This window comes from Melospiza melodia, chromosome 27 (assembly GCF_035770615.1).
Source record: "Melospiza melodia melodia isolate bMelMel2 chromosome 27, bMelMel2.pri, whole genome shotgun sequence".
Classification (NCBI taxonomy): Eukaryota; Metazoa; Chordata; class Aves; order Passeriformes; family Passerellidae; genus Melospiza; species Melospiza melodia.
In genome coordinates, this window is record NC_086220.1 from 3438733 (window position 1) to 3462282 (window position 23550).

Consider the following 23550-nt stretch of genomic DNA (forward strand, 5'->3'; position numbering starts at 1 on the left):
GGAAAAGCTGGAAGCTTTTGGGGCCTGGAGAAGAGTTCAGTTGCAGAGAAAATGCGAGTTTTCAGCTGTTCATAAATGTTTCTAGTCAAAAGGGTTTAAGGACCCCCACACTTTCTCGAACAGGGGGAACAACTAGCAAGACAAACTGTTTTGGAAGAGGAAGAATGTAGGGTACATATATATTGCTTTTCCATGGGTTTTCATGTGCAGCCAGGCTTCCCCAGGTGTTTAAAAAGGATGGAAAAGGGGTCTTGCATATGTGTGAGTTTGCTGACTCACACACATGAGCTGGCTTCATTCTTCAGGGCTTTCTGAAAAATTCAATATTGTCAGTCTGCCCTTGGGAATGGGGTTTATCTGCAGTGGGAGCAACTGCATCAACGTGGGAAGGGCATGCTGGTGATACTGGGGGGAAATGGCCACGTGCTGAATTCCTCTGGCACTGCTTCTAGTGAGTGCTGTAGTTTCTTCAGACTTCTGGAGGGGTTTGTTGTTGTTGTAACTGCTGCTTCTGTTACTTCCATCAGGTCTGCCTAGGTGCTGCCTTCAAAAAACACTTCCTTTGTTTGTGGGTAGCAGTATCGGTTTGTTTGTTCCCACCCATCTCTGCTCTTTCCTTCGCTCCTCCAGGAAATGGTGGAATAAAGCTGGGGTTGGTTGATGAGGTCAGAGCAGCTGTTGTGCCCATCCCACACCAGGACCCCTTCCCTGCCCATCTCTTCAAGTGAAGTTTGGGATGCTGCATTCCCTTGATAACAAGAACCCAAGGGACTTGTCGTGTCCAAGCAAGTTCATCTCCAAAAATGACCTTTTTTCCTCTATTTACACACTGAAGCAAGTTTTTTCACTTTGTTTTGCTCTGAAGCAAGATGCTTTGAGTAGCTGACGTCTCTCATCCCCTCAGTTTTGGGGCACCAATGCAAAAAGCATCCCTCTTCTTGGTTCAGGTGCTCTTCCTCCTACCTGCAAACACCCACTGGATGCCTGTGGGGAAACCAGCAGTGGCACGGACAATGTTAGTGGCTTCATGTTTTGCAGCTGCTGCTCTTGGCTTATTTAAAAATGATGATTGATTCTCTTAATCTATCCTGATGATTATGTATGGTGATATTCCTTTTGCAGACATGTGGTTTATTAAAAAAAGAGTCCCTGTTGCATGATGAATCGAGAGGGAGTGCTCGGGGAAACGGAATCTATTAGTGTTACTTGCCTGTGTCCCTCCTGAGGCAGGAATGGGAGTAGATAATGGACATGAGGGATGAATTCACAAAGCAAGGAGGCTTGCAATTACAGAGAAATTTGGTATTTCAATATGATACTGTTCTTGCAAGTTTATTTTTTTTATAATTGAGCTGGACTCTCCAGCATGAGCATTGCTTGATTATTACACTGGTGGGTTTGACCTGCACAGTGCTAATCACAGCAAAGGCTGGCAATCAGATAGATTGTATTATACACAGCATATGCAAATACTGTGGATTTAAACTTTTTTCTCCTTTTTTTGAGGTAGATGCACAGCTGCATCTGTGCCAGTGATGATAAGGTTCTCTGCAGACACAGGGGAAGGAGAGGTGCCAGCGCCCTGTGCCTGCAGCTCCATCACACAGGGGTTCAGGAGGTTGGAAGGTGTGCAGGGAGCTCATTAGTGTCTCTGTGGGGTGCTAACCTGGTTACAGGGTTGGCTCTGTTTGCTGGGGGCAGTGGTTGTACGTTAACCATTTCTCATGATTTCTCAGCACAAGCAGTTGTAAATCACTCCTGTGGTAGGAGCAGCTGCAAAAAGCGCTCAGCTCTGGTTTTGCTGTGCAGAGGTACCACCTCCTGCCTGGCCTTTGAAAACACAAATATAAGGAAACAACTCTGCCCTTTTGAAGTATTAAGTACAAAATCAGCTGAAAATTTGTTGATAGATTCTGCTTGTTTTGGAAACAGGTTAACCTTCTGAAACTTCTGACTTTGGCAGAAAACCAGGGAGTGATGAGTTACACTGAAACTGAGATTTGATTAATTGTAACTTTCATAGCACTTCAGCTTCACCACTAGAAAAACAATATAGGATTGGTGAAGAACATTGTTCTTTCACTAAAACACTTGTCCTAATAAATTTTCTAGATGGGGCCGGGGGGGAGAGAATGTCGCAGACATCTTTTTGTGAGAATCTTTTTCTAAGGATTTTTTCTTTTGAGAAGCAGAGAAGCTTCAGGAACAAAATGTAAACAATGATTATCTGCTGCTGTGAATGCAACAGGTCCATCTGTGATTGGTCTCATGCTTTTTTTTGTAATTAATGGCCAATCACAGTCAGCTGGCTCAGAAAGTCTGAGGCAGCTGCCTTTGTTATCATTCTTTTCTATTCTATTCTTAGCTTAGCTAGCCTTCTGAGATGAAACTTTTCCTTCTATTCTTTTTAGTGTAGTTTTAATGTAATGTATATCATAAAATAATAAATCAAGCCTTCTGAACATGGAGTCAACATTCTCGTCTCTTCCCTCGCCTGAAAACCGCTGTGAACACTGTCACAAGAGAGCATCAATTGGAGCTGCAGCTGTGCCCCTTTGAGACAGGAGATTTGTGAGTGGGTGGTTCCTGTCTACCTCAAGTGTCTGCTTATGTTTTTCCCCAATTCACTTCAGCAGAAACACTCCCATAGAAAATATTTTGAGACATTTCTTTAAAACAAAAAGCAAGGGGAGAGAGAAAAGAACGAGCCTCTCTGTTGTAAAGGATTGTCAGAGCTTTGCTGTTGGAGCAAGAGTGTTTGGGATTTATGGAAGTAGGACAGACACGCAGCCAGCTGCACCTCATGAGATTGACCATCATCTCAACATGCCTACGTCAGCCAAGCCTAGCAGTTGCTCAATTCCACATCTCCAGAAGAAACAGTGACAGGGGAATGTGAAGTTTTTATCTGTTTTTCTGAGTTAATCTCCTTGCCCTGCTTTCCCACCTATGGGCTGTGGTTTTGCCTAGTCACAAGGTATTTCATGGGTGCAGTCAGTTCAGGTGCTGCTAGTCAGAGACGTCTGGGGATGAGTCACTAAAGCTCAGGATGGAGCAAGTTTCTTGAAAACAAGAAAACAGGCTTTGTGAAAACTTAATTTTAAGAGTTGATTTCCAGACATGAAAAGATCCAGACCTCTTGGTATTACCAGTGATGAGCTCTTTTGATGTGCTTTGAGAAATAGGCTTGAAATTTGTTGCTGTGTTTTAAAAAAAGTGTCTTTGCTGCTCCAAGCAGTGAATTATATTTTTTTTTAAATCTGAAAAAAATGGAAAATGGAAAAAAATTCAGCTTGGAGCTATGCAGATACTTGATTTTTAAGTTGATAATTCGTCACACAAGTAATTAACCATTGTGGTATCCAGCACAGTCCCTTCTGACTTTTGCAGTGATCATATATGTGATCTGCTCTTACTGTGGAGAAAAATGGATGTGGCACTTGCATTTTAGTTGGAGGACTGGCTTTTTTGGGTTGAATCACTGTAAATGGGGATATGTATGTTTCATTTGGAATCTGAGATCCGCCCATCTGGTGCTAATGAACTGTTTGGTATAAGCCACCTGCAGCAGAAGCCTATGCAGCCATTCTTGATTTCCCAATGGCATGAGCATTTGTATGATTATGTGGCACCTTCTTATTTTAAGCTGTGCTGGAAGTTGGTTTTGCTGCTTAAAATGAACTTCTGTAAAGCAGCTCGCTGGGTGACCACTAATTGATTTAATTATTGCTCTTAATATGAAATATGTTGTGAGTTATAGAAGCATGTTCTCCTGCACCACAGTACTAGACTGATGCTGTCCTAGATGTGGGATGTGTTCCCTGTGTCCCCAGGCAGGCATGTCCCTGGTGTGAGCAGTTCAAGCCACCATGGTGTTCCCCATCCCAGTCCTACAACATGGATTTTTCTCAAAAGCTGTGCTTGGCAAGATCTGGGAGCAAAGTGAAGCACAGAGAAGAATTATTCTCCTTTTTATCTTTCCTCTTGTATTTGGATGTCTAGCACTGATCTTCCCTGCTGTTGTCAAGACTGAATTCTGCAGTGCTGTTGGTGGAACACTTTGAAAGTGCACTGCACCCTGCAAAGGGAAACACATTTTTGAGAAAAAGAAAATCTAATACTAAAAATAAGTAGATAATCATGGCAAAGTGCTGTTTCCTTCTGGCATATTGCTGTTTCATGCAAGTGGCAGTGAATTGTGCAATAAAGATCTATTTGTAGAAAGCAAAAAAAGAGGCCAGAATTGACGGGATTATTAAATCTGAGCAATGTGAGTTGCACAATAGCTTGTTAGGCTGCTGTCTGCAGAGGCCACTGTGTGAAGGCAAAGGGGCATTCTGTGCTCTTCCTGAAGGCTCACGCTGTACTCCTGTGTCCCTGGGCTCTGCACAGGAGCTGGTTTGGGTCTTAAACTCACAGGGCTGTGCCTGAACAGCACAGTTCTTGCTATAAAGTTACCTGTGCTTGAAAGGGCCACGGTACACAGGCATTTCTCCCATAGTGTTTGGGTTCTTCATCCTCCTGGGTTTGAGTGCTTTGCCAAGGTGCTTAAAACTCATGGGCATTTATACAGCACTGGCTGCTGTTGCTGGTGCGTGCCTTTAATCCCAGATTTCTGGGTTAACATCCCCAGGCTTGAACTGGTGCTGTCTTTTGTTGAGTCCCATAGGGAAAAACAGATATTTATTGCTGTGGATACTTGGGGCATCCAAAGGGCTGCTGAAATCTGGGCATTGAGGCTGTGATGCTCATGGTCTGTTTCACCAAACCTGCCCTTCATGCTCAGGACTGTTAATCTACCACTGGAGGAATCTCTCTTTCTTCTCCCAGAGGAGAGACTGGTCCTGGATGCTTCAGCTCTGTGCAGTTCAGCAGACAGCAGCCTTGTTCACAGGGTACTCTGTAATTACTGTTGGCTCTTAAGAGCCAAGTAATTGGGAGCAGTAATTGGATGGTAGCTTAAGAGTAGGAGCACAGTTTAATAAAACAAGCAGGCTTGCAGTTGTAATGTCAGCAGGTAAAACGCCTGGGAAACAGCAAATGCACATGGTGGTGACGCCAGCGAGGTCCGTGCCCAGCGCAGGCGCTTGGCAGCCCGGGCAGTCAGGGCAGGGCAGGTCCTCTTCTCCTTCCCTTGTTGCTCAACAGGGGACACAGCCTGGTAAGGCAGATACTCTTTAAACATCTCCCATGCTTAGCAGTAAGAGAATGAAATGTTAATGTTTTGGAGTTCTAGTTCACTTCTAAAGAGCTTTTGCAGCTTGTTTAGCTGGGGAGCTGGAGCAAGCTCAGGCTGTGCGCCTGTGTCCTCACCAGAGATCAGCTCATTCCGTTTCCGTCTGGTTTTTGCTGTTTACTCTTACACTACACTTCTTGCCGCTGCAAGGGCTCTCATTAGTGTGCTTTTATTTTCTGTATTGCCCTGCTCACAGCTTATACTGGCAAGGAGGTGCCTCCCAGCTAGCTCAACCTGCTGAGTCCTCATTTGTATGTTCATTGTTTTCATCTCAGATGGGAACAGATGACTGTTTACCTTCAGATTGTGTGTATAGAAAGAGAACTTGAAGGGAAGTGCAAAGGAGGTTGTTTAGGAATGTATTTATTGGAGGACCAAACAATGGGTTTGCCTGGGGCACCTGGGTGAGCTCACCGATGCTTTTTGCTCTCTCCACTCTTTCACCCTGGCCTCGTTTGAAGGGTCTTCTCATGGCAGTTTTAACCCGAACAATGGTATCACCAGAGCCTGCAGAAAAGAGGATCTGTGTGGCATTTTATTCCCTTGTGCTGCATGATGTGGATTTCAGCAATATTGTTGTGTGGCTCCTGCTGTCAGCAGCACGTTTAAAAGAGTGGCTCACTTGTCTGGAATTGTGACTGAGGGATTTGCAGCCCTTTAGCAGCATAATTTTAGCTGAGGCTCTCCATTTATTCCTCAGTACTGGGCAAGACCAATTGATTTTGGATCTCAGTATTTTGGAAAATACTGAGAATAATATGGTTTAGTCTTAATTTGCTGTTGCTTTTGATACTTGATAAATACCTGAGCTAGGCTGAGTCCCTGTGAGTTTGTGGAGCTTTCAGCTGGCTTCATCTGTGCATGAAGCAATCACACAACAAGGATTTAAATATAAAAAAGGGAAAAATAAGCAAAGCTTCTCAAAAAAACCCCCATGTGGTTGTTCCTACCACCATTATATTGTCGGGGGTTTGTGTGTATATATGCAAGCACACACTTTGAATAGAATAAGGATTATTTTGAAACCTAACTCATAAGTTTTAAGTGGGATGCTAAATTGTGTATATAAGGCCAGTAGCTTATCCAAAAAGCACCACTACTCCCGTGTACAATTCTCCCTAATTTATTTTATTAGGGAGAAATTTAAACCAGCTACTGTTTCCTGCATACGCATTATCCCTACCAAAGAATATATTTTGTCTTTATTGGCTCTTCATTTATTTTAAAATATTGCAATGTTAAGCCAGTTGGAAGCTGCTTATTGTTGTCTTCTCAGCTGGTTGGTGGCCAGCACTGTCCTGCCTGTGCCATGACAGGTTGTGTTGGCACTGGTGGGAGTGGAGAAAGCTGGTTTACAGCTTCCAGGTGCTGCCCCAGTTTCCCCAGTGCACATACCCACCTGACTTCATAACCACACTCCCTTTAATGCCCTCATGGGTGTTAAACTTCTCCCAGTGTTGAGTGTATTAACAGTGTAAAATATCCTGTATTGACAGGATAAAAGGGAGAGGACTGGGGAGAAAAGTGTGAGTTGGTGGGGAAAGGCATCCTGCACAGCCCCTGGGAAATATGGGGGAAGGTTGGAGAGAATCAGGGGGTGGTGGAAAAAAGAGCAGGTCTGATGCAGCCAGACAGGAGGGTAGGAGAGATCCTTTCAGTACATGTTGTCCATGGAGCTTCTGGGTGGAGCAGTGTTTGGATCAGCAGGATTAAGTGTGGCTGGAGAAGGTACTGTGGTGTTCTGTTCAGAAACACAAGGGCCATCCAGGAGCACCACTGTGGTACTCAGCACTCACCCTGCTGCGGTGTTCTGGGAGGCAAAGGTGAGCGTTGACGAGGTGGAAAATACCTCTTGAGAGCCAGTAGAGCATGGCCAGGCTGGTGTTTGTTCAGTGAAATCACAACCCACAACCAGCCTCCCACACCAACCGTTCCAGCACAGAAAAGAGGGTGGTGTCCAAAAATATGAGCAAACAGCCCTTGAATGTGGGTGCAAAGTGTATTTCTGACCCCTCCCTGCTGTATTGAGGGTGAACACAACTTCCTTTTCCTTTCTGTAGTCTGAAGAAAGCAATGTTTGTGTACATTTCCTCCATGCAAATAATTGCAGCAACTCTGGCTGATGCTGGAACTGAGCAGACTGTGCTGCTAGAACCAACATGCATCCTTACTTGGGTCTCCAGTGGTGAAAAAACACTCACAATACCATCTTATCATTCATCCTATTCGTTAAATCGGTGCTCTCCTTTCCCCCCATGGTGGTGTTTAATATCCTGTTCACTGTTTCCTACTGCTCATAGGCCAGGCTGCTGCCTGGAGCTCAGCTGCTGTGCCCTGGTGAGCCATTAATGCATCAGGATGGGATCTGGGGCAGTAATTCAAAACAGGAGCGAGTGCAAGCTCCCTGTGGGATAATGCTGCCATGGCTCTGTGGGCAGGCAGAAGGTGTCAGCATCGTTATTTTCATTCTGCAGCAGAAGTGGGGGTGATAAAGTGCTCACTGAGTGTTTGCTGTCCCAGAGGATCAAAGGGATTCCTGACAGCTGAGCTGCTGAAATGGAGCATCCCCATTGTCTGCCTTTAGCTGAGATACTGAATGGTGATGGACCAAAATCATCAGGATAGGCACTGAAATGCTGTCCCTCCATCCTCGTGCGTCACTCTTGGAAAGGATTGCTTGAAATGGTCACTTTTTTGCTGTAAACTTCTGAGAACTGCTCTCCCATTCCAAAACCTCAGACTGCCAGTAGTTCATCTGCTCTGCCAAAGAAAGAGGTGACTATTTAATGAAAATAGCATTTCCAAGCTGTCTGTCTTGTTAAAGCATCCAGAACGCCATGTTGTGTCTTTTCCCTGTTGGTGACACTGCACAGCCAGTGTGGGAATTCAACAGCAATTCTGATTCAAAGCCACCTTCAGTGAAAATGGTTGTTTGTAAATGTGTTGCATCAGATGTGTCAATGAATGTAATTAAGGAATGAAGACTGTTGCACACCCCTAATTAAGGGTATTAAAAACTAAAGCTGCCTGATTCCACTGCTGGATGGAAAAAACAGACTGGTGGAAACAGCCAGAGGCCGAATCTTGGCAGGGTGAGAGGAGTTCTGCTGCAGTCCCTGTGCTCACAAAAGGAGCAGCTCTGGGAGGTGACAGGACTTAGCTGCTCTGCCACATGCCATAACTGCTGACTGTACATGGTAGGATTTAATTGCTGCTTCACACTCCTTTTCTATTTGGTTCCTGTTCCTGGTGGGCATGGGAGGATTTCCATCCCTGCCAGCCATGCTGGGGTGCAGCCTTGGGAAGCTGACAGTTGTGTCACCCATGTCAGTTTGGTGTCCTGGTGTCTCCTACCATCTTGGTACCCGTCCCCAACTCTTTGGCTTTTCTGGATGGTGCTGTGGGATCTTGTGTCAAAGTAGAAGCGGGATGTGTGTGAGGACGCAGGGCAGAACCTCCAGGCACCTGTGAGGTTCTTTTTGCAAGCCAGATTGTGCCAATAGAGGACGAAGAACATTGTGCAATGGAAATATTAGGAAACCGTGCTCACTGAGGGCTTCTCCCCAGCCTTGCTAAGAGGAGAATGACTTTATTATGGGATGGGGACTGCCAGCAAGGATGTCTCATAAATCCCAGCCCTGATACTCCATTGTTTTTTTAACTCAGGGTGGGCATTGCCTGCCCTGTGGTGCAGGATCCCTGGAGGGATACTGGAGAACATCCTCTGTGTGGGAGATGTTACAAACCCTGCTGTGATTTTCCAGGAACCATCTTCTCCTTTGTTGCCTGGCTTGTGGAGCCATTCCAGGGTCAAGGGTGACTTTGTGGTCACTGAGCATCACGAGCATAAAGCTGGGAGGAAAACCATCCCTATGGGGGTGATGTGAAGTGTCCGAGCATGTTCCTGGGACATGCAGTGCTCTTCTGGTGCTGCATTCATTGAGGCAACATCCTTCTGGCTCCAGGGTGGCACTGGAGCTAGTCCCAGTCAGAGTCAGTACCTTGAGGCTTTGCAAACAGCTTCTGATTCCTGGCTCTGTGTTTGGGGGAACAGCTCAGTGACTGATTGTTTGCCAGTTGCCTGTGGACCTGGTCTGTTGGGAACGTGGTTACACCCAGGGTTTGGATCTTTGCCTGCTCTTCTTGGGCATAGAGAGGAGCCTGCAGATGTGCATTAGGATCGTCCCCATGTGTTTTTCCCCTGAGAGTGGTGCAGAGTTTAACTATCACCTGCAATGTTTTTTAAAAAAGGAGGGAAAAAAAAAAAAAAGAGGGCAGCTTTCTGGAGGAGGTGTCTCCGTGTGTCCTCACCTCCCTCCTGCGCATGGTGCCTACAGAAGATATGTTGCTGTTCCCAGTCTTAAGGCAAGGTCAGCAGCATCCCAGTTTGCATTCCTCATTGCTACGTGCCTTGGGGAGCTGCAGTCAGCTTGGAGTGGGCTTTTGCTGCTGCTTTTGATGGGGGACCTCAATTAGCTCTTAGTGAGCTCTGAAACCAAGCTTCCTGACCCTTGTGAGTTTTCAAGTTGCTGAAGGTTGGGTTCTTTCTGTGATACTGGGAGTTTACAGCTCGAGGTTTGTGTTGGGAATGGATTTCTTCTCATTCTCTGTGCTGTTGCATGTGATACTGGGCCCTGAAAGAAGAGGAGACTTCAGGAAAGGGTGAACCTTCCTGAAACAAAGCCTTCCCCCAGCTCAGGAGCAGCACAGGCTGCTGCGTGCTGGTACCTGTGGTGTTTGTACCCACCCAGCAAAACGCGGCTTCACGAGCCCCCTGCTCACTGACTCATTCCCTTGGGCTCCTTGGAGCTTTTGCTGTCCCAATTGTGTCTCCATACCTGGCATCCGTGTCTGTGCTATATCTGGCTTGTTCTATGCTGGTGGATGCTGAGGAGATCTCCAGCTTCTTCATCCTGTGTTGCTCTGCAGGTGTAAGTGGCTGGGGCTTGGCCAGAAAACTAAGAATTGAGGAGTTTAGTAAATAATCTGCAGCTGGCCAGTGCCTTCCTGCACTCCTAGGTAAGGGTCATTAATCTTTAAAAGTGCAATGTTCAGGCTGATAATTACTGTAATGGTAATTTTAGTTACCTTGCAGCCCTTGTTTCACTGCTCGATGAGTAGCAGTGAGCATGTGAGAGCAAACCAGGTAAATCAACTCAGCCTGGCAGCTGGTACAACTTCTTAAAACTCATTAAAACAGCAGAAAACCACATTGCTGCATGCCTGGGCGGACCCAGGCACCGCTGGGTTAGGCACCATGTCCTGGGAGTTTCTTTCACTGCAGGCTCTTGTGGGGGAGAATGATGTTTCCTCTGCATTCAGTATGTTTGGAGTGTTGCTGTAAGAAGAAGAGATCTTGAAATCAGCTTAGAGTAGTGTAGTGACTAACTTAAGTGTCCTTATCAAGCTGAGGGAGTTGTGGGTATTTGGAGTTGAGAAGAGAAAGCTCCAAGGAGACCTTAGAGCCCCTTCCAGTGCCTAAAAGGGCTTATAAAACAGAGGGAGATTGACTTTTTTACACAGGCAGATAGTGAGAGAATAAAGAGGAGTGACCTCAGGGCAGGATTAGGTGGGATAGCGGGGAGAAATTCTTTGCTGGGAGGATGGGGATGCCCAGAGAAGCTGTGGCTGCCCCTGGATCCCTGGAAATGTCCAGGGCCAGGCTGGATGGGGCTTGGAGCACTCTGGGATAGTGGAAGCTGTCTCTGCCCATGGCAGGGGGAGTAACAAGGTGATAACCATTCCAGGATTCTCTGATATTTGATGGCAATTTTGAAGTAGTAAGCCCAGCTGAAAGGTGGGGTTGAGGATGTTTTCATCCAGCTGTTTCAGCCAGCTTTCATGTGGGCTCGGCCGAGAACAAGCCGAGTGCTTGTTCTCGCAGCCCTTCCTGTGAGTGGTTCCCTCGGATAGTTCAAATATTGTGCATTTCATGTGTGCTAATAGCATCTGAATAACTTCGTGATCATGGTTATATTTAATGAATTTGGGGCGTTGTACCAGGGTGCCGCAGATACATTTGAGGCACTTGGGTGAATGCAAGTTGCATTCACCCGTGAAGTAACAAATGAAGCGCTCAAGTGCAATGTCCCTGGCACGCAGGGGAGGAGCAGCCCATGTGTGTGAACGGGGACAGTACGTGATGGAGCCTGTTGAGAGGTTTTAGCATCAAACATCCTTCTGGCTGTTGGTGCAGCCGTGGTTCATCCTGGCAGGTGTTTGTGTTTGTGTGTGTGTGTGTGTATCTGTGTGCAGGGGTTGTATTTATCTAGTAAGCAGCTCTTTATCAAAGGAGTGTGCAGGGTCCTCGGGGCTTCTAATTATAGCTTTGGTTTGGAAGCAACCAAAGGGAGAGCAACAAATGCAAAAAAGTGCTTTACTCACGTTCTTAGGAAACTACGGAAAGAATATGAGCCCTGTTATGTTAAACCTTGAGTGTAAATGAGGCACAGTGTAAGTAAACACATCTGTGTTCAGTCGGGAAAAAAACCACCTTATGAATAATTCATGGAAAAAAATCCTCCTGTTCAGCTGATGGAGAGCTATTGCTGATTTCTGTTGAACTGTTGCTTTAACAAGATGGAATGCTGCTGCGGGGAGAGCCATCGTCACTCGCAGCGGTGGCATTGTCATCTCTGCTGCGCTGTCATCGCCACCGTGGGTGTTCCTTCGGTGCAGAGCCGGGAGTGGCTGTGACAGAGTGACCTGCTGGGATGGAGCCTGTCCTTGCCATTGCCTCCCTGTGATGGAGTGGCTTGCTCGTGGTGCCTTTGTAAGCACCGTCCTGCTGCTTTTCTTTGCACAGATTTCTGGCGCCTGCTGGGTGCCCGTGCTCCCTGTTTCCATGGGAGGCTGGTGGAGGGAGCCGCCCCAGGAGGTTATCTGCACCACACAGGGGCTGAGCTGCTCCTAGGGTGGGGATGGGCTTGGATGGATCCCTCCCTCTCCCCGCCAGGTCGGGCAGATACCGGCTTTTTCAGCAAAGGATGGTTTTGGAGTGACGGCTGCCTGCCAGGCTGGGCTGCTGTGTCCTCCAGGAGGATCTGGAGACTTGTTTCTGAAGAAGCAGCCCCGTCAGGCACTGTGTGTTCGACACCAAACCATGTTGTTTCTGCTCTGGCCTCTGCTGCAGAGGGGAAGGGAGCCCCAAGAGTTACTGCTTGCTGCTGAATAGGAAACATCTCTTGTATTTTACTGATGCTTTTCTTAGTCTTCTTAGCCAGCTAGTGCGTTGCAATGGGAGGAGGGAGGGCCTATGAGCAGCTTGATTTTGCTGGCAGTCTGGTGCATGTGCCTTCTCCGTGTCTCTGTTCTGGGTCCAACTGCTCCAAGTGAGTTTTCCAGACAGGTTCCACACGGGCAGCCTTTCCAAACCCATTGCTGTAGACAAGGCCCCAGTGACAAGTACATGTTTTCATTTAAATTTCAGCACTTCACCAATGAGCAAAGCCCATGAATTTCCATGTAAAGAATTATGTACCATCCAGGAGGATTTTTGAGGATACGGAGGAGGAGCTTTCAGCTCCCTTTGGTTGTAATGCACTTACTGCTCCATTTAGTCAGGTCATTTTATAAGCCCAGTCTTCAATTTGACATAAATGATTTGCTTTCAGCAGATGGTGAGCTACTATTTTTGCCCTCATTTAAATAGGAAAGCTGTACGATAGCAGGAGATGGGAGAGGGGCACGGTGCTGCTGACATACAGTAGATTACCAGGGCTGGTCTGGTGAGAATTAAATCCAGGCAGCTGTAATGTGCCATCTGTGTTGTGTTGGGTGGTTTATTTTCCCCCCATTCAATGAGGCTCCTGAAGTCTCCTGTTACCCTCCAGGTCAGGCTGAGCAACAGCATCCTTTATGTTCGTGATCCAAAGTACCAGTGCAGAAAGATGAGGCATGTTAATTGTAACGGGGTTTATAAAATGTCAGCACTAATTATTCCTCTAATGAAATGTAGTAAATAAATTCTGAAAGGTTCTGAGTCTTTAGATTATTTTAAAGTTGTTTGAATTTCTGTTGAGAGGCTTATTTTATTGCATTTGAATTTCTTGCCTTGTTTGAAATCCCCGAGCAAACAGCTCTCTGCTATGGTCATAGTATCCCAGACTGGTTTGGGTTGGTAGAGACCTTAAAGTCCATCACATTCCACTCCCCTGCCATGGCCAGGGACACCTTCCACTAGATGAGGTTGCTTCAAGCTCTATCCAATGATTTCTTTACTGTAGTAAAAATCACATGTAGGATGCATAACACACACACGTGGAGTGAGTCGTGCTGGTGGCAGCTGCAGTTTCCTCCTCTCCCACCCACAGCTTTGTTGCACGTGCACCAGGTCTTGACAAAACGGAATTTTCAGGCTGTGCTCTCTATTTCGAGCAGCATTCTGTGTAGTTTCCCTGGTGAATTATGTGCTTTTCACACACATTATGAAATGGGAAGGAACGCATTTTAAAAAAACTCACCACACTGTTGCTGAAACTATTTGATTTTTGCCTATTTTTAGCAGAAATTTCTGTCTTATCATTATCTCCAGCTCTTGCTGGAGCAGCAGTGTTCAGTGAAGGCACATATTTTTGTGTAGGAAAGTCAAGACAGTTTGTCCCACCCGTTATCTGGTGTTAGGCATCTCTGCAAGACAGTTTGTGTTTCCAAGAATTGAACCTTCCCCATGGACAGTCCTTTTGCTTTCTCTGAAAGACTAAGCCACTGGGAATTAAGTAAGTTATGGCATAAGCCATAAATCATTTTTCCAGGCTTGGAAACAAGGCGAAGTTAGATTTTTCACAGAATCACAGGCTGGTTTGAGTTGGAAGGAACCTTAAAGCCCATGTCATCCCACCTCCTGCCATGGGTAGGAACACCTTCCACTGTCCCAGTGCTCCAAGCCCCATCCAGCCTGGCCTTGGACACTTCCAGGGATGGGGCAGCCACAGCTTCTCTGAGCAGCTTGTGGCAGGGCCTCACCACCCTCACAGGCAGGAATTTCTTCCTGATTTCTAATTAACCCTTCCTTCCTTCAGCATAGGTTCAGTTTACTGTCACTAAACTTACTGGGTGCCTAAACAAAAGAGACTGAAGTAGGCTGATAGGTAGGAGAGGGTGACAGACATACCTAAACTTGCCTGTTTCATTGAGCCTCTGTAACTCATCATGGAACAGCCCAAATGAGCAGCACTGTCATTTCCAAGAAACTCAGGTGTCACCGCTTAATGAGAACCTTCCAGAGCACAGACACCATAAGCGAGGGATTTAGTGTTCTCTTGAGGATTGAAGGCTTTCTCAACAGGGAGCTGTTGCAGTGTGTTGAGCTACTCTAAAGTCTTTTAGGTAAGTCTCTGTGTGTCTGTGCAGCATGGAAAATGAGGATGGTTTGGCTTAGATTGGGGTTGTTTTGTGATGTCTGCAAGAGCAGAACCCATGGAGCCATGAGGGGATGAAACTGAATTTAATCATCATCTGCTCACTAGATAATTAGGGCAGGGAGAATAGGGCTTGGAGCAACCTGGTCTGGTCGAAGGTGTCCCTGCCAGTGCCAAGGGGTTGGAATGAGATGAGCTTAAGGTCCCTTTAACCTAAAGCATTCCATGATTTTGTCATTGAACCATGTATGTTGGGAGCACGGTGAGCAGTGAGCATTTGTGCACCTTTTAAGTCCGTTTTGTTTCAAGGATTTTGATGCAGGAAAGAGGGATGAGTATGTACAAATTACACCATGCCCAGGGAGATATTGTGTGTTCCCTACAGCTGTGCCCTTGGCCAGAGAGAAGGATAAGCACTGAGGTTGAGGGGCTCGAGTATCGGGGGGCTGTAGAGTCTTTGCAGGTAGAGCAGGTTCAGGAGGTGCCCCTGCACTGTTTTGCTTTGACATGTGGTGTTCAGAGTTTCTGATGCCTTTTGAGAGAAGGACTGTGGAGCTCCCTCTTCATCACCAAAGCACTGACATTCTTGAGGAGGTCCAGGTCCACCCCTGGGGGCTTCTCTAGTCCAGATGAGGTGGGATGTTGCTGTGGAAGTATTTAACACCTTTCTCTTCAGGTTGCTTCCAGTTGCCAAAGCCGCCTTATCTGGAGGATATTCTTCAGATTAAAAATCCTTAGATATAAATACATACTTGTACTCTTTTCTGATGAGATTGTTACTCTGAAATCTCTCTCTGGGATCATACCTGAGTTTTGTTGTAGTTTGCTTATTTCTGTAGTGTTTAACACCTTCTCCACGCCAGACTTGTGAAGAGCCTGCCTTTTACAGGCTGTCTGACATCAAACCTTCAGCCTCTACCAAAGAAAGCCCCTCCAAATGAAGCATTTACAACAATGTGGCAGTTCAGAGCAGAAGGTTAACAGCACTGCTTGTGTGCTCATACAATAGCAGAGCATCTTCCTCCAGCATCCAGGGAGCTCCTGAGGCACCTGCTGGCTCAGCAGAATTGCCTTATGGAATAGCAACGGAACAAAATTTAATTTAAATAAAAACCTGCTTGTGGTTTGGCTGGGGGCAGTGCTTTCTCCAAGGAATGGGTTGAAGAGCAGTGGAGTGGGAGCCTCGCTCTTTGTGTGTGCTTTGCTGTGGGCTGGGTTAGAAACAAAACACTGTTTGGCACCTGACTGCTTGCAGGAAAGGCCCTTTTCTTCTGTGTGTAATCACAGAATCACAGACTGGCTTGGGTTGGAAGGTCTAAAGACCATCTCGTTCCACCCTCTTGCCATGGACAACCTCTCAGTTGTGTTACTTACTTACAAATCTCTTTGCTTTTGATAATGAATGTAGGGGAAATAATTTCTGAGCATAAAACTTCCAAGGGAGGGAGCCAGCCAGGAGTCCACACATTGGAGCAGTGCACTTGGGTCTTGCAGCAAGGTGTTTGCTGTACCCAGTGAGTTATTGGTGCTGGCTGCTATGAAGTGTTTATTGAGAAAAATAGGGCTCCTTCTCTGCATCCCCAGCGCTGCCAAGGGGATCTAGCTGAGCTGCAGCGTGGTTCTCAGGGGAGGGAGGAAAGAAAAGGAGATGTTTGCTCATTGCCAGCCAGACCCACCTTCCTGCACCAGGAAAGGTCCCTGACTGTGGCTTTGAAATGTAAACAAGCCAACAAATCTTGTTCCAAGTTCTTGGTGTTTAAAGAGAGAAAAGTACATCCAGAGGAAGTGTTCCTTTGTGGACTGTCCCTGGGGCTTCCTGCAGCCGGTAAGAGCTGCTCCTCAGCTGTGCCCTCCCCACCGACATCATCTCTAAAGCTTTGGTTCTGCCTTTTTGGTTTGAAGAGCAGCTCATCCAATGTTGTGCGTTTTGATAACGATTCGTACAAATGTATTTATTCAAAACAAACACAGTGGGAAGCAACAACAAAGCAGGCTGCTGCAACAGCTGGTGCCTGAGGGAGCTGGCTGCTGGTGTGTGATTGTGATGGGACAGGCTTGCAGAACATGCCTTTCATTCTGTGTGTACTGGGGCATTGGGAGCTTTGCCCTTGGTGTTGGCATAGTGGGTTTGGGGTGATGGGTGTTTGGCTGAACAGATGGGTCCTTGGGCTCTTCACTGCCTTGTGGCATCTCCAGGAGTTCTTAGAGAGCTGACCAGAGCAGAAATTGGCTGTGTGGTGGCTGGAGTTCTCTGCAGTAGGAGCCATGGGTTGCTAACGGGGCCTGCAGCATCTGTGGCAAGGGATTGCAGGAGGAAAGGGAGCAGAAGTAAGAGCTGTAGGGACAAGTCACACATATGCTGCCATTTGCAAAGCGATCGCAAGCACATCTGGGCACATCTGGGTTCAGGCACCCTCTCTGCCTTGTAGCAGTTTCTTCAGTGCAGGTTGGAAGCTGCTGTTTCAGTGGCCTCTGCCACTCCATTGGGTTTGGAAATAGCCAGAGCAGCTCACAGGGGGAGACTGTGAGTGGAGAGTAGTTCTGTCTAATGCTTCTGCAGGAGACCATGCTAAAATGAGCCCTGCGGCTCGTCTGCAAGGCTGGCTTGGGGCTGAGTCCAAGTGGAAAAACCCAACAAAAACCCCAGACCAAACCCTGAACCTCAGGAACTTTGTGTTGCTGCAGAAACAAATTCAGGGAAGGTCTGTGATGCTGTGCTGATTTTACCATGGTGTTAGAAATAATATGAAATGTTTGCATTAAATGCAAGGGGAAAGTCCTTTGAAGAGCTGGAAGGGCTTCTCTCCTTCAAGTGCTCTGGTTCTTTTAGCAATCAGGATGAGTTAAATTGAAGTTGATGAATGCAGTAATACATAGGAGGATGTCATCTTGAAATGTTTCTTAATTTTAAGTGTGTATTTTGAGCAAATATTTATACACTGAGGCTTGGGCTGAGGGATTGAGGCTTATTGGATTATATGCTGTTTGCTCAGTGTAAGCAGCAACAATTTATTGCTGCAGATACATGTGATATGGTGTGCAAAGATTAGTTCTATCCCCTCTAAAGCATGATTATTTTGGGTCTTCTTTATACCTTAAATAGATATTCTTCTCATGTGATTTCCATCTTTTTGTGTCAACAGCCTAAACAGGCTAAAGTTGAAATAAACATTGCTTCAGCTTAATGGCACAAGCTCTGAGGAAATCTGCTCTCCATTGTAGATGTTGTTTGGAAACCTTTTCATTTGACATTTTTCCAGTGCGCAGCACAAATATCCTATGAATCCCGAAGTCTGCTGGGCTCCACTGGATTTGTCTGGTACAGAACAATGTAATTGCTCAACACTGATAGGTCCTGTTCCCAGCAGTGTGGCTTGGTGTGTTTTAGATCATAGAATCCTAGAATGGTTTAGGTTGGAAGGGACCTTAAAGACTGTCTTCAAAGCAAACTATAGCAAAAGGAATGACTTTACTTTTGCTGACTTAGTAGGCTGGAGTCAGCCAGGGTTTCATCCCCTTACAGTCCACTTGCTTCATAGTTGGACTGGATGATCCCTGGGTGTCCCTTCCACTCTGGTTCTGTGACAGGCTGGTGGGGCTGGTGAACATGGCATGTCTGTGCTCGTGGTTGGTTTGAATAGCTCAGTCAAACATGGGGAGTGGAAACCTCTTGATTGAGCCCTTTTGCTCCTCTCACACAGCATCATCATGACAACAGAAAAGAGCCCAGCAGCTGACTCTGACAGCTCAGAGCAGCAGCAAACCAAGGAGGAGGAAGGAGCTGCTGAAACACAGAAGCAAGAGGCTTCCCTGGAGGAAGGGGCTCAGCCAACACCAGAGAGGCAGCCCCAGAGGCAGAAGGCCTCCAACGGAGAAACCCCCACGCACGAGGAGCAGGGCAAGAAAGAACGTCGCGCCTCCGAGGGCCGAGGTCTCTCCCGCCTCTTTTCCTCCTTCCTCAGGAGGCCCAAGTCTCAGGTATCCGAAGAGGACAAGGACACTGATGCTCCTAAAGAGGCGGGAGGTGACCAGAAAGATGCAGGATTAGGAGCCAGCCCTGATGAAGATATCTTGGTGAAAGCCCCGATTGCAGCTCCTGAGCCCGAGCTCAAAACTGACCCATCGCTGGATCTCCATTCCTTGAGCAGTGCAGAAACACAGGTAAAACAGCCCATTCCATGGGACATGCTCCCTGCTGCTTTAAAATGTGTCTTTGTAGCCAGAACTATAACAACTTCATATCCCAGGCTGGTGAGCTTGACCACAAAAGGTCATGGGATGCCAAAAAGGCTCTTGTTAGCTCCCTTGTGTTTTATTGTGTACTTCCCACTCTTGCGTCCCTGCATGAGATCTGCAAAGTACCTGTTCTAGGAATTAGGGTCATGCTCCACAGCATAATTTAAAATGCCCTGTGCTGAATCATTGCTCTGCTGAGGCTTAGGATGTCACATCAGAACACAGAGGGTTCACATTCATTGAGTCCAAACCCAGGGTTGATCGTCAGGTTGATATCCTTGGTGTGAGCAGGATCAGGGCAGGTCAGTGGCCCAAGGTGGACGTTGCAGGAGTATTTGGATTTGGGAATAGGTTTCTTCAACTTCAGGGAGCCCAGGCATGGCATTTTAGGACTTGGTCATCTGCTTGGTCCGGGCTAGTGCTGAGCCTGCCAAATACAAATATTTTCTGCTTATGCATCATGTAGACAGGGATTTCTGCATGGCACATGCACTGATCCCAGCTCCTGGGATGTGTCTGATGTCTGCTCTTTCTAGCCAGGGTCATTTTTCATGCAAAATTTAAAGTTTAAAAATCTAAAGCAGAAATTGAGGCAGAGACACCCCCAGGGAACATTCACTGAGCAGTGGCTGGTTATTGATTTGGGGGAGCTGGGTGCCCTCTCTTCTTCTTGGGTAGTTACAGCTCTACTATTACTTGAGGCTGAAGTGGAAAAAGGTGGGTATTCCTTATCCTCAGCTGGAAATTTCTTACATCCCAACCAACCTGTATGTATTGCTAGAGCCAGACAGGGTGAAATCTGGATTTCTTACCGACTGCCTTAAGTTCACAGTCACTCCAGACACCCACAAATGCTCGGTTTTGGAGCAATACTTTACGAATTCAAGCATTGCCAGTAGGCAATAATTGTAAATCCACCTCCTTAAAATTACAGTGTTTTAGAGAGGGTAGTAGGTAACAAACAGCTTTTGCTTTCTTTTCCCAAATTTCTGAGTCTGTGAAGACCATGGGAGGATCTCTGCTCATGTTTTATTCCTCTGAGGGTTGGGATTAGCAGGATGGGGAATGGGGAAGAGGTGGAGATCTTCAGGCAATTTCAGCCCAGAAACTGTATTTTCAAGAGGAACTTGTTCTTGGAAGTGTTTAAGGCCAGGCTGCATGGATCTTGGAGCAATATGGTCTAGTGGAAGGTGAGATGAGCTTTAAGATCCCTTCCAACCCAAACCATTCTGTTTTTTTTTAATGCATTATTTCTTTCTCTATTTATCTCTGATTTGCTGGTCCTGAGCCCATGTGAATTTGCACCTCAGCCTTTCTTCATGGGTCATTCATTTTAGACGACGCGTTTGTGTCTTTTTTAGTTCTTATTTTAGATGACTGTCAGTGCCTTTCTGAACTGTGACACTCGGCAGATATTTCTGCTGTGAAAGCATTTGCGAGGTGCTGCAGTTTGATAAATGCTGACCGACAGGCATTAGGAGCTTTGACTGATTCCCTGCTCCCAATTGTCCCAGTTCTGCTGGAACAGAAGTCAGCAGCTTGTGGACATTATTTAGTTTTTTAAATACCTCTCTGCACTTGTGCCTGGGTGTGATTTCATGAGATGTGATGGGCTGAACAGACAAGGTTTTGCTCTTCCTCTGCTGCAGCTCTTTGCTCCTGCTGCATTCAGCCCCTTCCAGCATCGTCACAGCCTGCTGTGAACTTGTTTAACCTGCTGAAGTGGCAGAGGAAAAAAAAAACCAACAGCTTCCTTCCTCCTCCTGTCCCCAAACTGCATCTCTTTCTGCTATTTGAGTGGAGTAAACTGGCTTGCAAAGTGCTTCCCTAGGCAAAAGGGATGGTGGTGTGGAGGCTGCCTTCCCTTTTTGGTGGCAGAGAGCTGCTCCAATGGCCATGAAGCCTCAGCCCTGACCCTCCTTTTAATGCTGCTGCTACCATAAAATCCCAGAATGATTTGGGTTGGAAGGGACCTTAAAGGCCATGTCATCCCACCCCCTGCCATTGGCAGGGACACCTTCCACTGTCCCATGGTGCTCCAAGCCCTGTCCAGCCTGGCCTTGGACATTTCCAGGGATCCAGAGGCAGCCACAGCTGCTCTGAGAAGCCTGTGGCAGGGCCTCACCACCCTCATGGGAAGAACTTCTTCCCAATATCCCATCTAGCCTCTGTCAGTTTAAAACAATTCCCCCTTGCCATGCCAAGGGCCAGTGCCCTGGAACAACAGCTTTGCCAGTGGGAGTGCTGGGGGTCCTGCCTTCCCAGTCCAGAAGGTGCTGTCACTAACACCATGAATGCATGATGTAATCTGCCCTGATTTCTCTAATCAACCCTTACTTCTTTTTTATTACATCATTTACAGAATGAAAACTTGAAAAGTATGTGGAAGAGTCTTAAAAATTAATACCATTCACTTGGTCACCCCAGTTGCTGCTCCTGATACTGGGTTACAGGTTGAAGTGGGATAATGAATTCTGACTGAGATCCCAGCCCTGTAGTGCTTGTTCCATGTGATGCTTTGTTTGTTTCCTTGTTTGACACCTCTGAATTGGGGGTTTCAGCCTGCTCAAGAAGAGAGGAGGGACGACCAGGAGCCTTTGGGAAGAGACCTGGAGGACAGGGAAGAAGGAGAAGCAAAGGAAGAGGGTGCCAAGCCAGAACTGAAGCCAGAGTCTCTGGAGACTAAAGCAGACAAGGATTTGAAAGCTGCCCCAAAAGTAGTGAAAAGACACAGGAACATGTACTGCAAAGTTGTCTTGCTGGATGACACCATTTTTGAGTGTTCTGTGGATGTAAGTACTTTGGGGGTTTGGTTCTGCTTCTCCTCTCTTCCCTCTCCCTTCTGCTTCTCTTGAAAAATCACCACAAACACAATTTAATAGGAGCCTAATGTGCTGCTAGGGAATTACATGACAGGTTTTACTGCAGAACAAGCCTGCTCTAAGCTATAACAACTTATTTAGTGTGTTATAAAAACCTCTGGGTACTAGGAATCTTTATTTTATTGTTCTACAATTCCAGGGTGCCTTACTTTATAAAGGTGGGGGGAAGTTAAAAAAAGAAACAAACCCAAACTTTATATTACTTGCTGTTCATGATCACTCTTATTTGTATCCCAGGCTAGAGTTTAGGTTTTTGGGGTATGTTGCAATTGTCGAAATAACTTTGGCCTCCTTGGCTTTGAATAAAATGGGTTGTATAAACTTGATTTGTGCTTTTCTAGTCCCCCAAGGTACCTTTACCTCTCAGGCTGCTGGTTCACTTAGCTCCTGGTGTTTGGATGTAAAGAAAAACACTCTGTGTTTAGCCTGCTGTTGAATTTATTTCCAGTAAACAATTTAAAATTATGTTGACTTAGAGCACTGCAACCCTCTTCATTTAAGAGCTTTTTTCCTCCGTTATTTTGTGTATTCTCTCACAGGGCTGTGGTGCTGTCAGTGCAATAAAAAGCGAGCAGAAATCCCTATTTTAGTATCAAAGTGCTTGTCTGGAATATTAAGAATCTGGTACTTACCATTGGAACATACTTCCACCAGCTTGTTTTCCCTCAGTCCTGCTGGTAAATGGGCCAGGAGTGGGCACAGGGCTCCTCGTGGGAACCGTCACCTTGGGTGATCCTGGGCAAGTAGGTCAGCGCCGAGTGTTTGTGTAATGGTGGCGCTGCTGGTGCTGCCTGGGATCAGCTCAGAGCATCACTGCCCCCAGCACCTTCCCCTTGCCCAGGGAGGCCGTGTGCAGCCCCAGGAAATCTCCTCCCCAAGTCCCAGTGACAGCTTGCTGTGGCTTTGTGCTGTTGTTTGCTGCAGCAATGCCTGTGGATACCGTCATGGACGCTGTTGGAGGGAGAGCCATGGAGAGCCAGGGAGAGCCTGACGTGAGCAGGACATGAGAAATGTCTCTCTGTGGGTCCAGGGTCAGTGAGACTCTTAACTTGAGAAGCATCCTTGGCTTTAGTGCCACTGTAATTCTGCTCTGGTGCTTTGAGAGTTTATTAAGATTTAATTGGGAAGGAATTGCGAAGGTGTAGGCAAAAGAGCAGCACAAATGCCTTTATCCAAGGAGAATTAGTGTTTTCAGGCATCCTTTTCGACTGACAGCCCTGGAAGCTTTTTCATTTCTATATCAGTGCCAATTCCTTGAGAAATACCCAAGCTAACACATACATTATGTTACCTATAGAGTCACAATGTGTGCACAAAGGACCTGACAGCTGAAAGGCTGAAATAAAGCCAAGGAATAAAACAAGGCAGGGGTCTTGGAGCAGTTGCCATGCAGAGATGGCTGACAGGAGAGCTGCGGGCATTAGTGAAGCTGATTTTGCGTCACTGGAGCTGCACTTTCTTCTAGCAAAGCCGCCAATGGAATGAGCTGCTTCTGGTTGCCATAGTTTTATGCCTCAGGGATGTTTTCCTTCATGCTTTTGGACTAAAAGGGTGTTTGTTCCTTGGCCAGTTCACTTCTGCAGGCTTTGGGGAAGAGAAAAAGAGGAAATAGGAATGCTCAAAGTGTATTTCTGGAGGTAGGAAGCTGTGTGCTGAGCAGCTTTGGGCACATGAGGCAGATGGGAGAAGCTGGTTTTCATCAGCAGAGAAGAGTGATGGAAAGGCCATGGAAATCATGGGTTTTTTCTGAACATGAGAAAAGTCAGGTTGCCCCTGAAATGAATAGGTTGTAGGAGCAGTTTCATCTCTTGATCAACACCTGAGTCTGGGAGATACC

The 23550-nt window shown here is 46.6% G+C and overlaps 1 protein-coding gene across 23 annotated transcripts in view; it reads left to right on the forward strand.

Moving 5' to 3' along the window:
- Positions 1-23550, forward strand: part of EPB41 (erythrocyte membrane protein band 4.1) — a 110938-nt gene that overhangs the window by 41396 nt on the left and 45992 nt on the right. For 12 of the 23 annotated variants that reach the window (XM_063177554.1, XM_063177555.1, XM_063177561.1 and 9 more), the window contains 2 exons: positions 18314-18756; positions 21393-21623. In XM_063177554.1, coding sequence (XP_063033624.1) covers positions 18314-18756; positions 21393-21623 — 674 coding nt within the window. Of the gene's footprint in view, positions 1-18296; positions 18757-21392; positions 21624-23550 lie in introns of all 23 variants that reach the window. The other 11 variants (XM_063177559.1, XM_063177563.1, XM_063177564.1 and 8 more) reach the window with 1 other exon arrangement.